This window comes from Erpetoichthys calabaricus, chromosome 12 (assembly GCF_900747795.2).
Source record: "Erpetoichthys calabaricus chromosome 12, fErpCal1.3, whole genome shotgun sequence".
NCBI classification, from domain to species: domain Eukaryota; kingdom Metazoa; phylum Chordata; class Cladistia; order Polypteriformes; family Polypteridae; genus Erpetoichthys; species Erpetoichthys calabaricus.
Window position 1 is genome coordinate 38,127,309 of NC_041405.2, and position 16,518 is coordinate 38,143,826.

A 16,518-nucleotide genomic window follows, 5' to 3' on the forward strand; every position below is an offset into this window, starting at 1 on the left:
ACTTTGTGGCACTATGCTACTTGTGGTTACCATCCAATACAGTTATATATTTATTTGCTTTTATTAGATGATATTTATTAATTTCATGTAATTAATTGTATATTTGTAAATGCATACAATGGCTCGAGTTTTGTGAAATGAATTGGACTGTATAAAACTAAACTGAATAAAAATGACCTGACTACCTTACATGAAACTTAGACATGTGTGTGGAAGGCAGATACTGGTATTCTGTAGTGACAGTGTAAGAATCCAGAAAACACCTGTTTATTATATTTTTATAGACAGTTCACTTACTAAATTTTTAAACTCAGTACCATTTTATATTAACAAATATTTCTCGATGTTAAGACGAATGCATCTATGAATAGGTCATCATCTTCCAAATTATTAGAAGGCTTGTGTGCTTACATAATGTTTTAAAAGCCTATTTGTAGCGAAGCAGAGATAGTATCTTATTGAATATTTTAGAAATAATGGATTTTTGGCTGTGGAAAAAAGGCAAAAATTCAAATTTCAAAAAAGGTCAATTTTCAAAGGATGCTATCTACTGCATGCATTGTTCCAATGTACATTATTTTAAATAATTACAAAACTTTGTGTTAACAAGAACTGTTCCAAAAATTGTTAAGCTTTAGTAGTTATCAAGAATCTATTCAGTAATTAAGTCTTAAATTTTAATTGTGAATTTCTCTTTTTCATTGTTATATATGATAGTTAAAAATGAATGAATAAACACTCGGGATAACCTGTACATTTTTTCTTTTTCCATAGAATCGCTTGAAGTGGGGAATGATGTGAGGCCGTTGGCTCCCACAGAAGTTGCAGTTATAGTTTCTTCTCCATCTGAAGAATCTAATTGCTCCCAAAAAGCAAATCATTTGTATCACAGAAACTTACCACTGCTGACTTCGAAGGAACCCTGCATGCTAAGCCCTCCATCTCCTTTAAGATTGACTGATGTACCTGAACAGAATTCAAATGACTCCTCTACTCAAACAATCTCACTTACATCTTGTGCTACAAAGGTTGTGAGTCCCTGGTCCTTGCCAGAGGATTGTGAAAGAACTTCATTTACAATAATGGAACCTGGAGGTATATCAACTTTATCTAATGACTGTCTAATGCAGCAGAGCCGAACTTGCTTGGGTTGTTTTATTGAATCAAAAGATGGTGTTGACCCAGAGCCAGGAATTAGCCTGAAAGTGGGTGAAATAAACAGGGATTACGACACTTGTTCCATTTCAGATATTCAATGCATGAGCACAGGAGAAGGTGCAAGATACGGTGAACAGTTGCTTTCAGATCAGCTCTTAAGCTTTCCTTTGCATAAATCACGGACAATGGATAAAAAAGATTTGGAAAAGTCAGACAGTGATTCTGAAGATTCCACACCAAAAAATTACTATGAGGGATTATTGTTAGACAAATGTGGTGGAGATGAAGGTCTGTTGTCAAATACCAATCAAGACTGGGGTTATTTTGAGTCTTTTATTAGTGAAAGTAAGATTGAGCTCCTTGACCTTTGCTCCAGGAATGAGCTGTCAGTGAACCTGTTTTCAGAAGAGGATGTAGATAATTACATGTTTGATGATGATGATTCCACACTTAGCAGTGATGTTTGTTCCTTAAAAATTAGATACGAGTCCTTCCAAGACAACATTCGAGAGAAAAGCAGTGCACTTCAGGAGGAGACACAGTTTAATTTTTTCCCCAATGTCCTAGTAAATTGTACAAAAAAAGAAAATAACAGTGTTAAGAAGAATATTGAAACTATACAGTTTAAAACAGATGAGATCAGTCTTTGGACTAATGAAGAAAAAGCAGATAGTCCTGCTGAACCAGCATCTTATATGACCCCAAAAAGAAGTTTTTTCTTTGATTCAAACAATTCTGCTGAGGATTCAGGTGAATATAGTGATGACAGTTCTTGCACTGGCTCTTCTTACGATACCTTTAGAGAAGTCAAGGACTGTGGCCAGCTGCTATCCAGAGAAAATTCAAGTTCATCTAGCCAACTCAACTATGGCTTGCGAGCTAAGCGGAAAGTCAGATACAGTGATGATTATCTGTATGATGTGGATTCCATTGATAGTGAAAAGAATGTAGAAAAAAGAGAAGCACAACCTTTTGGACCTAAAGAGGAAGATGATGATGACTGGTGTCCAAAAAAGAGAAGAAAATCTTCACGCAAAGAGCCCCCTGTTATCATTAAATATATCATTATTAACCGGTTCAAAGGAGAGAAACATATGCTAGTAAAACTGAGTAAAATAGATCCCACGCACATCACAGTGAACTTGAATGCTGAACTCCTGAGTCAATATGAAAAAATGGCTCCTTTGAAGGACTTTTGGGAAAAACAACAGCGTGATAGAAATGAGTTACTCAGCAGGGCTCATATGAACTTGAATAGCTCCAACCGTCTTTCTGGTTCCATTCCACCAAAAAGAAAACATAAAATTGCCAGTAGACTCAGAATTCAGCGAATTCAAGCTGTTGAGCATTCATTGAGTAAGCAGGGATCTTTTTCATTTGAGCACAAACGAAGTATCATTGGTAAAAGTGATGCCACCCTAACTGGCATGTCTTTAACAATTGCTACAGCCAACCATGCAAGCAGATTAGAGGCTACCGACATCAGGCATATTGGCTCTGTCAAAAGCATAACACAAGAAAGAGATGAGAAGGGAACTGAAAACAAAATTATAAGATTAAAAAAATTCAAAAGTGAAGCTAGGTTGAAAAGCAAAAAGTTAAAAATTTTGCAAGACACTGAAAATGTGAAAAATCTAGCTGAACCTTCCTCTGGGACAGAAAATGGTGACAATGAGAACTGTGTGAAGAACGTGGGTAGTGAAATAGCTACACAAAGCCCCCAGATGGATGAAAACCTCCCACAAGATAATTCTACCATAGGAGAAAAAATAGTTTTCATGCCAGCCACTTGCTCTGACAGTGAACCTGCACCACCTACTGAAATTGCTGGAAATGTCCCGGTTGTTCCTGGAGGCTATCTGCAAACGTTGTTAGATGCTTCTGATTCTTCAAGTAGTTCTGGTATTTCCTATTTCCCCCAGCACTCTTCTGGACAACCCCCTGATGGCATATCCCAATCTGAAAAGCAGTTCACCTCTTTACAACTTGCACAGAGCTGTGTTCTCTCCCCACCCTCGGAATCAGAGCTACAGCAGTCGCCTCACCATTTGGAAATGGAGCAAAATTTCTCACATATTTGGCAGCCTGGTTCCAGCCAAGCATTTGGGCCTCATGTTGCTGACAATTCTTTGCAATCTAACAACTTTAATGGACCCTTATCTGTTCAAATGCCAGACAGCTTGTCTGTTTCAGAATATACTCAACTAAGCTTGAACAGTAGCCGGCTTCCTTATCACAAGAGTTATTTGCATGATCAACCATTGCCATCTGATAATGATTATCAGTCTTGTCAGTTACCCTGTGGAGAGCCACATTTCCAATTTCAACCTGCATCTCTTAGTTCAGATGATGGCAGAGTGGTCACTTTTGATTCAGGAGGTTCCATGGCTGGCTCTTCTAGCAACTATAACACTTTAACTCTGAAGCCATGCGATAAAGATGGCGAAGATGACATTAATGATAACTTTTTAGCTCACTGCAGTCCAAAACTTGTTATTCAACAGAGTGTAGACGAAATTGTGCCCCTGAAGGAGTCTGCAGATCTACTGGACATCTCAAATTTTACTCCTGATAAGTTTAGACATTCATCCCTGTCGGAAATGTCACCTCCGGACACTCCCAATTTGTCTCCTCAGGCAGGTGGGTTAGAAAACAAATCTACTGGCAAGTCAAAAGATTTCCAAGAAACATCCGAAGGCATTCTGAATAGTTCACAAGAGATTAAATGGAACTGCAGTGTCCCACAGCAGAATCAACATACCGATACTTTCCTCGTGAACAATCATCAGTTTCAGTTTCACATGTTTAATGATGATGATCCTGTTGGCCTGGTGGAAAAGCCTCCTTGTCAGGAGGCTTTTGACAAGCAGTTATGTCAAAACAGCAGCTCCCCAAGACTGTCAAAATCTAAGAAAAAATCCTCTCCAAAGCAAAATATAGGAATGGATCAGAAAACTACAAAGAGAGCAAAAGTGCCAAAAGCTTCCAAGTCAGCTGAGAAAAATAAAAATCCCCGCCAAGGTTCCAGATCAACAAAGAAACAAAAAAATTCTACGGATGCAAAGAATAGTAAAGCACAGGGAACAAATGAAAAACCACAAGGGAAATTTCGAAATCACATTGCACCACCAACACAGATGCTTAAAGATGGTATTACTGTTCACAATCCAGCCTCTAGTGTCTCTGGTTTACCTGGAGAATGGCCTTTAAGTAAAGAAGCAAATGCATGTTGGTCAGAAACGAACGCAGCACACAACAAAAACCTCCTTGATGACGATCAGAGAGAGTTTGAAGAGCCCTGTAACATCCTGTCCAACATTGCATCTGGAATGGCTGAGGTTCAGAGATTCATGATGGCTTCTATTGAACCCCTCTGGGGCCCTGCCTCTGGTGTCTGCCATCCTCCCGAAGCCAACAGCCTCAAGCTGAAAACCCTAAAAATCCTTGCCAGCACACCCCCAGACTCCAAAAAAAAGGGCAGCAACACTGGTGTAACTCCAGGTCTGTCTAAAACTCGCAAGCCATCCAGCAAGGGAAGTAAAAATCAGGGTAAAACAAGCATTTCTAACCCCAGTATCCCAAACACTCCAGGGGAATGTGGTCCTAATGCGGCAAGGAGTTTATTTGATAAAAGTGGCCATAATCTAACCTGTTCAGCCAGTAATGGTCCTGCGCATAAAAAGATGTACCGCCACAAAACAAGTGCAAAATTCCCAAGGGATGAGAATGGTAAGGGAAAACGAGCTGATCGAGACCAGAATAAGGATTTAGCAGTGATGACCTCTTTTGAAAAACTGAGGTAATATTCCGTTCCTCTGGCTGCAGTGCACCCCTTCAAACTTTCCTTCCACCTGCTAAGCCCCTCTGACCCTCGTTTTACCCTCTAGACTCAAATATGAGTTGCATGGCAAAGACATTCCCCTTTTTTTCAGAGAGAAAACAACTTGCATGAAAATTCTTGTACTTGCAAACTACCTATTGACTAATTGTTTCCAGCATGGCTGGGTTTTATCTGCCATGTCTGCAATTTTTGCTATGTTGCTGCTTCAGATTTTTATGTTTTTTTTTTTTGTTTTGGTTTTATGTTTGTTTATGCTTTTTTAATGAAAAGCCTTGATATTTTTATTGAAAATACTAAGCCTTTTTGTGAAATGTAATTTTGTGTGGCATTTGCTGCCCCTCCCAAACAGTTCTCTCTTTAAATGTGTATCTGTATACAGACACTTAAAAACGTAAGCACCTGTCTTTTATATGCAGAAACGGGATAACCCTACTCCTCCTCCTGCATTTTTACTGCCTGAAAGCATCACAAGGCACAATGATTTTATCACTTTGTTCAATAGTTCATCCTCAGAACATGGAACATTTTGATTTTGCTAAAAGAAAATGGACTTCATTTTTCTTAACTCAAAAAGGGGCCTTTTTTCTATTGCATATAGTGTCTGAAGAGATTCTTGGAATGGTATTATTTACGTTACTATCAGAAATACTTTGTGGATTTTTGTTTTTCCTTTTTATTATTAAAAGGGATGTCCTTAAGAATCATTTCTTAGTAAGCCCGGACAATTAATGATAGAAATTTCAGTTTGATCTTTCAAAAAGTGGAATTTTTGCTAATGCAGTTGTACAGAAAAACATATGCACTACTTGCAAAAATTAAATACACGTGCCAAACAATGTGACTGTACAGACAATTTTCTACGTGAACACTTCATTTTTTCTTTGTTTTTCAGTCTTGTGCAGAAAAAGAAAAACATTCCAGAACTTTTTTCTTCCCTTTTTTTTTTTTTTTTTTTTTTTTTTTTTTTTAAAACTCAATCCCATTAAGAAGCACCTGCAGCTGACAGTGGTACAACACTTTGACCAAAACCTAAAGACTGACGTCTCTTTTTTAGCAAATTTAAATTACCTCGACTTTACCCAGAAATTCAATTCTCTGGATTATCAAAATCCTATTGAAAGCTGACAAAACATTTTTCTATTCAGGATGAGGAAATTGTTGACATTAATTCCACTTGTGTTTTATTGGATTCTAAAGGAAACCTGAAAGGCATCAGAAGGTATGTACTGTATACACCTTTTTTTGTATCTGTCAAACCTTGACTGCTGAGGTGTTGTGTATTATTACTGATTTATCTTTTCAGATTCTAGGTTTAGGACTTTCAATGTGTACAGGCTGAAGCATTTGTAAATAAAAAAGCTCATCGTTCAAAAAGTCATTATGGTATTTCAGTAGACATTTCATGTCCACAGTAAGGGAACAAAGGAGTAACATTTTAAATTCCTGAACTGTGTGATTCTTGGAAATATTCAAATTCAACCATTGTAATTTAGCAATTGAAATTTTTGTTCTCTTATTGTTGTATATATTTTAACAATATCTGCATACTGTATTATAGATATGTTTTTTATATTTTTACAATAGTTAAATGTGCCCCATCCACTTTAGTACCTATTTATTCAACTTGAAGTTGCAATCAATTTGATGAAATCTACCATTATGGAATAGTAGTCTTTCTAAGGAAACACATAATCATATTCCCATATACATGTAGAAATTCACACACGCCATGTAAAAAGGCTGTGTGGCAGGAAAATTAAATCCCTGTTGAAACAACCAAGGGGTATGCTAAATAGATACTACATAACAGAAATTATGAAAAGCCTGGCCCAAAATGAACTATGGGAAAATAATGTAATCAGTTTTATCACCATGCCACTTTAAACCTGAAATTATTTTTCGTGTGCAACTGCTTTAAATATTCACTGGAGCTGCTGGTGACAAAACTTTTTTAGGATTCATGTTAACTGTTTGTTTATATGCCATCCATTATAGGTTTTATACTACCCATTGTGCATATAGTAATATGGGATGGCATTTGAGAGTAAATATATAAATCAGAAAAATGCTGCATTCAAAATGCCAACCCCATCTTTCTAGAATAATGACTTTATGCAAAATATGATCAGTTGATCACTTTTCTGTGTATTTAATGTGAAAGGACATTTCACATGTATATTTTAAAAGCAAATGTTACATAATGTGAAAAAGTGAACCAAAATAGATATACTCTCCTTTCATGCTACCTTTGGATTTATGGGGTAAAAAGTAATACTGACATTTCCTTAGTCTTTTATAAAAGTACCACCAGTTTAGTTTAATCGTATATAACTCATTTTTCACTAGTTAGACATCAGAGGAAAATGATTAGCCATAAAGGAATCAAAGACAATATATAGCAAATGGGGGGGGGGGGGGGGGGGGGGGGGTAGGTGGGTGTGAGAGGGGTGGATTAGTAAGGTGGTGTTCGAAGGGTGTTGGTCTTAAGGCCCATTTATGTTTGACAGGTCCTCAGAAATTAACGCGACGTGTAAGCAAGTTGCAGTACCAGCAAAAAGTCAGGGGGCGCAGTGTGATAAAAATCGGAATGTGACGTCAGAGTCTCTGTTTACTATCTACATGTGATAGAAAGTCGCTATGCGGATACTACAGGATCGATGTACGTGCTTCAGTGTTTGATGAATGGTTCGATATGGTGAAGGCGGAGTGGTGGCTCTGAGGCTAGGGATTCACTGGCAATCAGAAGGTTGCCGGTTCGAATCCCGTAAATGCCAATAGGGACTCTGCTCTGTTGGGCCCTTGAGCAAGGCCCTTAACCTGCAATTGCTGAGAGCTTTAAAAAAATGTGCATTAAAAGCATTAAAGCATGTATGTTATATTTTACAGATAATTCGTTAATTTAAATAATGAATACTGATAATAATTGTACATGTTGTGGTGGCACGCTGCCTCACAGTAGGGAGTCAAGTCCCTTGTGTTCCCTGCCTGGAGTTTGCATGTTTTCCTGGTGGGTTTCCACAGTGTGCTCCGGTTTCCTTCCAAAGACATGAAGGTTTGGGGATTTGGTGATGCTAAAATGCCGCTAGTGTATGTGTGTGCTTGTATTGACCTTGCGATGAGCTGATGCCCCATCCAGGGATTGATTCTGCCTCATGCCCAATGATAGCTGGAATAGGCACATTCCTGGATTATGGATTTAATCATTAAACATCCATCCTTTTCATAGATATTGTGGCAAGGTGTCCTCGGAATTTAATGGGTGTTTCAGGTAATTCACAGCACTGTGAAGCCGAACCTGTTCTCACCGTGATGATATCTCGCACTGCCACCTGGTGGAATCTTCCAGATTTACGTAAAGTACATGCGCAAGTATAAACAGAATAATGCCTGCGTAGCAGTAGCATCTGCTGGCCTTACATGAAGTATAAACCTGGCCTTAGTCTTTTCTATTATTTGGATGTTCTTCTTTTTAAGCTAATTCTGCATATGCTGGGTTCATGTCCAAGTGTCTGTTAATGGTGCTTTCACTTGATAGCCACAATTCCGCCAGGTCTCTGGCAATCTTAGCATTTGTCCTGAATCTCACTTGCATTGTGTCCCAGTTAAACGTACAGTATGTCTGGTTGATTTGGTATGTGTATATATAAGAGACCACAGGTCTTTCCTTCTGACAGCATTGCGATGTTCTTGTATATATATTGCGAGTGTTTTACTGTAGATGTTTGTCCCTCCCACATATACAGCTGACCATGCACTGCATAGTATACTGTAAACAGCATTTCGTGTCTTTGCTGCAGCTTTCCTGATTTTGACATTAAAAAGAACTGTCCACAAAGTGTTTCCCAGTTCATCCTCTACTTTATTGCCTGATCTGGAAAGGATTCATGCTGTGGTTTCTGATAGGCCACAATGATAAGGAAGACTGTACCGGGTAGAATGTATATCCTTTTGAACAATGTCTTAACACAACTCCGTTTATGCTATAAGGAGTGGTTGCTACCAAAGTGTCATATTATGTCCGCATAACATTCTTTGTGATAAACACTTGTAATCAAAGTGGCGTCGTTAACTTTTTTCAATGGAGATATCCAGGAAGATGATGTGTCCATTCATTTCTATTTCCTTTGTGAACTGAATTGCAGGGAATACTGATTTCATGTGGCTGTGGAATTCATTTAGCTGGTTGCTTTTTAATATGACAACTGTATTGTCAACGTCATGTTTCCAAGGTTTACTTCTGAACTGAGCTAGAGCCACGCTTTCAAATCTTTGCATAACCAGTTTGGCTAAGACAAAACAAAATGTTCTCATCTAATGATTGAAGATCAATCATAAAGACACCTCTGATGTAAACTTCTTGGGCACCCTGGAACATATCATACAAACTGAAAAGATATCGGCAGATGACGCACAGAAAATAAGGTGTGCCATGGCCATCCATTTACATTCAAGACATCCAACGGTATGTATCTCTAAAAAAGAACAGAAGGCATTAAGAGAGCTACAAAATGACAAAAGTGTTGTTATTACACAAACCGTCAAAAGAGATACAACAGTCATAGTGGACAAAGAACAATATGTAACTACATTAGAGGAAATGCTCTCTGACACCACTACTTACGAGCAACTAGCCATCGACCCAACAAAAAACCACCTTGAACAGAATTAACACAACTCTGAATAAGCTCTGTAACAACAACTGTTTAAACATACAGGATTATTATAGTAGAATGAATTCCAATGTTGCAAACTGCCTGGAATTCTATGGCCTTCCAAAAATCCATAAAACCCCTTTAAAATTCAGACCTTTGGTCAGCCCAACAGGTGGACCAACATATAATGTATCCAAAAGACGTTTTCAAATCAAACATTTAATGTTAGATTCAGATTATTCAGTTAATAGTGCTGAGATGGCATTGCAGTGTCTGAAGAATATATACATAATGATGATGAAATCATGGTCTCATTTGATGTTATGTCACTATACACCATGACTTCAATTCATCTGGCCACAGAAACGTTATTCTCAAAACTGAATAACAACCCGACCACAATGGCACAAACAATGCTGACCACAAAGGAAATAATGCTGTTCTCATTTGCCAGAAAACTAACTTCCAACAACAACATTTATTTAATATAGCACATTTAGTGCTTTACAAGATGACAAAAAAAGTTATATGAAGTGAAAAACAAATAAGATTAGGCAATAATATTAAACTAGCCAACCCGTGGCTTAGCATACGCCACATAATCACGCTGCTTATTTAATGATTTTTAAGCACAGGGAAAAAAATGAACATTTGAAAATTCCATAATTTAATAAACCACCAAGAATCTGCTGATTTCTTAGTCATCGTTCAGTACGCACTGCCTGACATGTGCCTGCCCCAACCCCTCACCTGAGGCGCTTTCGTCTGTGTACAGTCCACATGCACCTGTGAGCTACATTGACTGTTCATTTTCCAAACACTGCCTTATTCGCTTTTGTCTTTGCTACAGTCCACATGCACCTCTGAGCCACGTTGACTTTTCATCTGCCTTTCTATATATAATCCACCATGTCACCCGACCATGGTAGTTGAAGGGGGGGGGGTTATGTACAAAGGGCAGGGACGTAATCAGTGGGAGCGTATGACCCGCACTTACTGGGAATTCCTCGTTTGTGGGGAACAATTGCAAGCCCCAGTCTCCATCACGAATGGGGTTCAACGGCTTACCCACGCCTCTCTGCGCCGGGTAGACACATGTTGATCCATTCAGTGTAGCGCGCATGCAGTACCGGACATCCAAGGGCATCACAGACCTGTTAATGCTCAATCTCACGTGGCTGAAAGCCACTTGTCCCTCTAAGAAGTTGGACGCCGACCGCTGTTGGGTCGCATAACTATTTAGCAGGTGCGAGTCTCATTCGTTGTCGGAATTAACCAGACAAATCGCTCCACCAACTAAGAACGGCCATGCACCACCACCCACAGAATCGAGAAAGAGCTATCAATCTGTCAGTCCTCTCCGTGTCCGGGCTGGGTGAGGTTTTCCGTGTTGAGTCAAATTAAGCGAAAGGCTGCACACCTGGTGGTACCCTTCTGTCAATTCCTTTAAGTTTCAGTTTTGCACCCTTACCCCCCCCCCCCCCCCGGAACCCAAAGACTTTGGTTACCCGGTTGGCTGTTGATTGCCAGTCGGCATCGTTTATGGTCGGAACCACGACAGTATGTGACCGTCTTCGAACCTTCGACTTTCGTTCTTGATTAATGAAAACATTCTTGGCAAATGCTTTCGCTCTCGCTCGAATTGTTTGCGGGCGTGGCTCTGTCGTGCATGTGCCATGGTTGGCTGCTTAGTGAATTGTTGGTGGGCTTGGCTCTGTGAGTTGGCGGCCTATCCCATCGTCCTAGCGTTGGTGGGCGGGTCTCTGTGAGTTGGCAGGCGTGGCTATATTGTGCGTATCCCATGGTTGTCTTGCCTGTTCTGTCGGCTTAGTGAATTATATATATAGATAGTAAGTAACAAAGAAAAAGGTAAAGCCAGATGGCCAGGAGGACAGAAAAAAAATTTTTAAACACATTTAGGCTGCAGAAAAAACATAAGATATGTAAAAACATAATTAATGTTCTTAAGTCGGTCCTTTTGGTTTTCAGGCTCCTATTTTAATGGGAGATATTACAGACAAAAAAAGGTATGGCAATGGGATCTCTGCTATAAGGACTCTTAGCCGAAGTGGTTATGCAACAATTTGAAAACGTGGCTCTAACTTAGTTTAGACCTAAACTTTGGATACGCTACATCAATGATACATTGCCATACTAAAAAGCAACCAGCTAAATATATTCCACAGCCACATCAACTCATTTTTCCCAGCAGTTCAGTTCACCATGGAAAGGGAAATAAATGGATGCATCAACTTCCTGGACATCTCCATTGAAAGAGGTAAAAACTCCTCTTTGATTACAAGTGTTTATCACAAAGCATGTTATATCTTATGTATATATTGTACATACAAATATCAATAAACAGTATACTGTATTAATGCATTTTTTTGCTGATAATAATGAAGTGGTATTTTTTGTTGCATTGAGATATATGAAGTGTTTTACTGAGAAATTAGCATTAAAGTACAACACATGAGATAAAAGGACAGGAGATCTCACAATACCAGAATTTTTGTATTTGGTACCAATACTAGTGAAATTTCAAGATACTCAATAATACCTTTCTATACCACAGGAAAAAACTTTAGTTTGTGGCAGAGGTGGGAAAAACCATCTCCACTCCTTGTGTTAGAACAAATGGTTTTATAATTGTTAGTGGAATTTCAGCATAGGGTTTGTAAAAATAGTGATATATCAGAAACTAGCCAATTTTATCTTGGAATGGAGTCTCCAAACATAAGACTGGACTTGTACATGGAAAAAGTTGAAACCCAGCAGGCTTCATTGCAGAAGAAGATCCAAAAGGGATTTTTGCCTTAAAATAAACTAAAAATGCCCCAAAAATATACCAGAAGCCCCACAAGAGGGGGATAACTGAAAACCGCAGCTTATACACTGATTGTTAACAAAAAAACCTTTATAAATGAAGTTTATTTTCAAGAATTTCAAAATAGAATGAAAAGCTCACAAAAGCATAAAAGAGGTGCAGAGGAGATACCAAAACACATTCGAAAGACAAACAAGTCCCAATATCCAAATCCAGTAACAGAAACAACATCAAAAACATCAAAGACCCAGCAAAAAACAAAGAAACAACAATGCTCACAAACACACACTCCAAACGACTTCAATGAAAATGCTGCTGAGACCTCTTCACTAAGGGGAGGTATCAGCAAAATTGACGTCTTGACGGCCCCACCTTTTGGGGAACCTCCCTCAACACAAATGGAACATTACTACATTTTATGGACACGGCACATAATTAACCAATAAACAGAATAGATTGAAGTAACATAAAAATATGAAGCATAGTAAAATTCAAAAATTACAAAAGAACCTTGTCATAAAAAACACATGCTGATGCATAACAGATTTATCTTAGCATGTGCACATTTTTGATGTATTCTGTGGCATTTGTTTTCAGTAACTACCAAAGGGTAGAAACAAGCCTAGGTAGCTTATGAGTGCACAAATAAAGCAATGAAGTACGACTAAGTAAACACAAACACCTGGAATGCCAATTGTCCCAAACACTATGGTTCCCTGAAATGAGAGGACCATATATAAAAAAATGTCAATTTCCACATGGTGTGACCGAACTTTATGCAAATGCCCTTAAATTAAAGTCAGCAATGTGTACTTTAATCACATCTGAATTGCTTGATTTGTAATTTTAAACTGTGGAGCACTGTATCTTTATCCCAAACATTATGAAAGGCACTCTAGGTATTCAAATCTTATTAAAAACACAGTCCATGTGGATAGCACTTCTTTGCTGAGTAACCAGAAACACCTGTGACGCCAATTATCCCAAACATTATGGTGCCCTGATATGGAGGGACCATGTATAAATAGTGTTGTAATTTTTACAACACCCCATGACCAAAATGTATGCAAATACCCATAAATTAAAGTCTGCAATGTGCACTTTTAGTTTTAAAGTGTGGAACAGAAGGGTTAATCAAGAAAAAATGTGGCTTTGTCCCAAACATTATGGAGGGCACGGTATATGACATGTGCTTTCACTTATGGTTTAAACTAATGATATTAGATTGCCTTCATAAACAAAATGAATGACACAAATTCAGTGTTTGCAGTTTTTTATTTTGCAATGAAGTATGCTGTTTTTATCTTTTCCTGCTTGTGTACACGTTTCAGCGATTATGCATTTCTGATAACACAGTACATGTCATCTTAATAGGGAGATGTTCCTAATCCTTTAAAATATTGTCAAATAATTTAAAATTGTTTTGGTATTAACACATGGAGCTGCTTGTGTCATTACCAGAATAGATAAGCCTAATACCACTACATTTGAATCTTGCCTTGATGGTTTCTTGCTACACTTTTATTAGTGTTTCCATTCCTCTCTAATCCCACAGTCCTATTTGCATAGCTGTGGATGTACATGAAGTATCCACTGTGACACTGAACTGTATACATCAGTTAGAAAATAGATGGATATCTGGACTATTGGAAATCTGTAGAAGTGCTCATTATAATCACAGAATGATTGTGAACCCTACTTTAATTTTTCAGGACTGTATAGGACACTGATAAATAGCAATTAATTTCATTATTTTTTCATTATCTCCACTTACAGCGGCATGACAAGATATCAATTGCATATCATCTGATCGGTGACGTTATTGTATTCTCAAAGCACACATAAATGTTTTTCTGAACTAACTTCATAATGGGATAAAAGTCACAATAACACGAGTCTGTGTTTGTGTCTAGCTTATTTTTATAACAAGTACAATTCCTTGCAATCACGTGCTGAAATTATTCTCTCTCAAACTCAACGCACTTGACTTGAGATTTAACACCAGATTGGACTTCTGCTGTTTTTCTTTTCAATATGTTTTAATACAGTCTTGTATTATCACCAGTGTGAGTCATTTTCACTTCTCAAGTTTTCCTCAAATATTTTCTTACATTATTATGCCTTCCGAACTAATTCATCTACATCCAATAATACAGTCATGTATGGTACGAATTTCTCAGTACTGTTATACTATAAAAAAAAACGAGTACCATTGTGTTTTTTGAACGTTAGTATCAACTTTGTACCAAAAATCACCTTTTATGACATCTCTCCTTTGAAACTGTATAACAGTTATAGGTTTTAGATTTAATACAAACTAGGGGGCTCCACCCCCTGCTCGCTTCGCTCGCCCACCCCCGTGTTTGGTTTACTGGATATACAATTTAAATTTATGTTACATATGCATTATTTTCACTTTTACTTTAAAAACTTTTGTAAAAACAATACTTGTACTTTATTTCCGGCCCCGTGTGTGGTTACATCTCTTTCTCGCAAGACGTATAACGCTGCTCGCGTTGTGAAGGGGGGGTGGCTGAACGCATGCTAAAGATATGCCATCGGATCATCTGCTGTCTTTCTGCTGCTGGCGAGCTGCCTGTTCTGCTTGTCGCATGTCGTTGTTTTAAGAGCTGGGAGCACATGATGCGTGTCTGCCAAAAGCAATCCAATAACTGCTAGGTTAGATGTCTGTGGACTTGTTTTAAATGATGGCTCACTGCCTTTTGTCCCGTGACGTTGTAAAAAGAATAATTGTCCTTTATTTCTGACCCCAGGCGTGGTTAAATCTCTTTCTTGCAGGACGTATAACGCTGCTTTCGTTGTGAAGGGGGGGCAGCTGCCCATTGATCATTTTAAAGCCTGTACAGCCGCTGTCCTTTTTGCCACTTCGTGTCTCTGCTGCTCGCGTTGTGGTCACTTCTCCGTGATCATAAATATACACCTGACCGAATTGTGTTTTCTTTGAAATTAAACTTGTCGTTGCTTTAACTGTTGTGGGACCACAGATTCTCATAGCGTATGGTCCATTATTGTGTAAATCTACGTTTTGTGCATTGAATGATGTGAAGGCGAATAGACTTTGTTTTCTGCTCTTTACCTTTTATTTCTGACCTCGCTTTGTTCTGCTATTTTTTCAATTACACCTGGTCCAGATGATTAATTTCCTTTTGTTTGCGCTAATGCAATCTTTTAGTCGTCGACGTTTCATTTGTAACATATTGTCCTTTATACACTTTCTATGCTGAGACTGAGACCCCTGGATCTGTGTGTGTTGCATGCCTTTACACTACTGATTTTTTTGCTGGCCGTGCTCTGATATTGCTTGTAAGTAGGGCGTGTCTTGCAAGAAAATCATGTTTTATATCCCCGCGAGACGCTCTGTGGCCATTCTCTTTCATCTTGCGGGTCTTTTATTTGTCTTCCATGATCTTAATGTGAAGATCACGTATCGTCTCCTAGTCATTCCCTCCCACAGAAGATATTTGGATTCAGAGTACTGTGTATGCCATGTTAAGTAGGATCTACATGATGGCATCATCTGTTATATGAGTTCATTGTCATATGACTGGAAATGGGTGCTAGTGCTATACACGATATGGCCGCAAGACATGAAAATCAAAGAGCGTTGTCTCAGAGTGCAGAGTGTGCTGCTGAGCACAATGGAATAACTGACATTATTGGTAAACATTATCCCACATAGTCAAACCATTATGCCAGATCTGTGCATTCAGACTCTTATAATATTACAAAAAGCATTTAAGCAGAGTTCATCCTCATAGAAATGCTGTTGACACCCTACTTCAAACAGAAAATACATAAGTACACACAAATTTGGATGAAATCAGAAAACGTACCCCCATCCGATATACACACCTAGATCTGAGCATGTGCTTTACTCAACTTAGGAATCCTGTGGCTTATAGTTATGCCTAAGGTTAAGACTCTGCATGTGTGTGACAGATATGAGTGCAAGAAATAATTGTCTAGAATTACTGCATGAAGCAGTAATTCTGCATCTGCATCTGAAGTGTTTGTAAAAT

The 16,518-nt window shown here is 38.4% G+C and overlaps 2 protein-coding genes across 2 annotated transcripts in view; both read left to right on the plus strand.

Annotated features, from left to right (window-relative positions):
- The window catches only part of LOC114662093 (monocarboxylate transporter 8-like), a 1,225,996-nt gene that overhangs the window by 602,421 nt on the left and 607,057 nt on the right, over window positions 1-16,518 (plus strand). The window lies entirely within an intron of this gene.
- nexmifb (neurite extension and migration factor b) overlaps window positions 1-16,518 on the plus strand; it is a 151,405-nt gene that overhangs the window by 90,935 nt on the left and 43,952 nt on the right. The window contains exon 3 of the mRNA XM_028815417.2: window positions 775-6,218. Coding sequence (XP_028671250.1) covers window positions 775-4,961 — 4,187 coding nt within the window. The 3' untranslated portion in view covers window positions 4,962-6,218. The remainder of the gene's footprint in view (window positions 1-774; window positions 6,219-16,518) is intronic.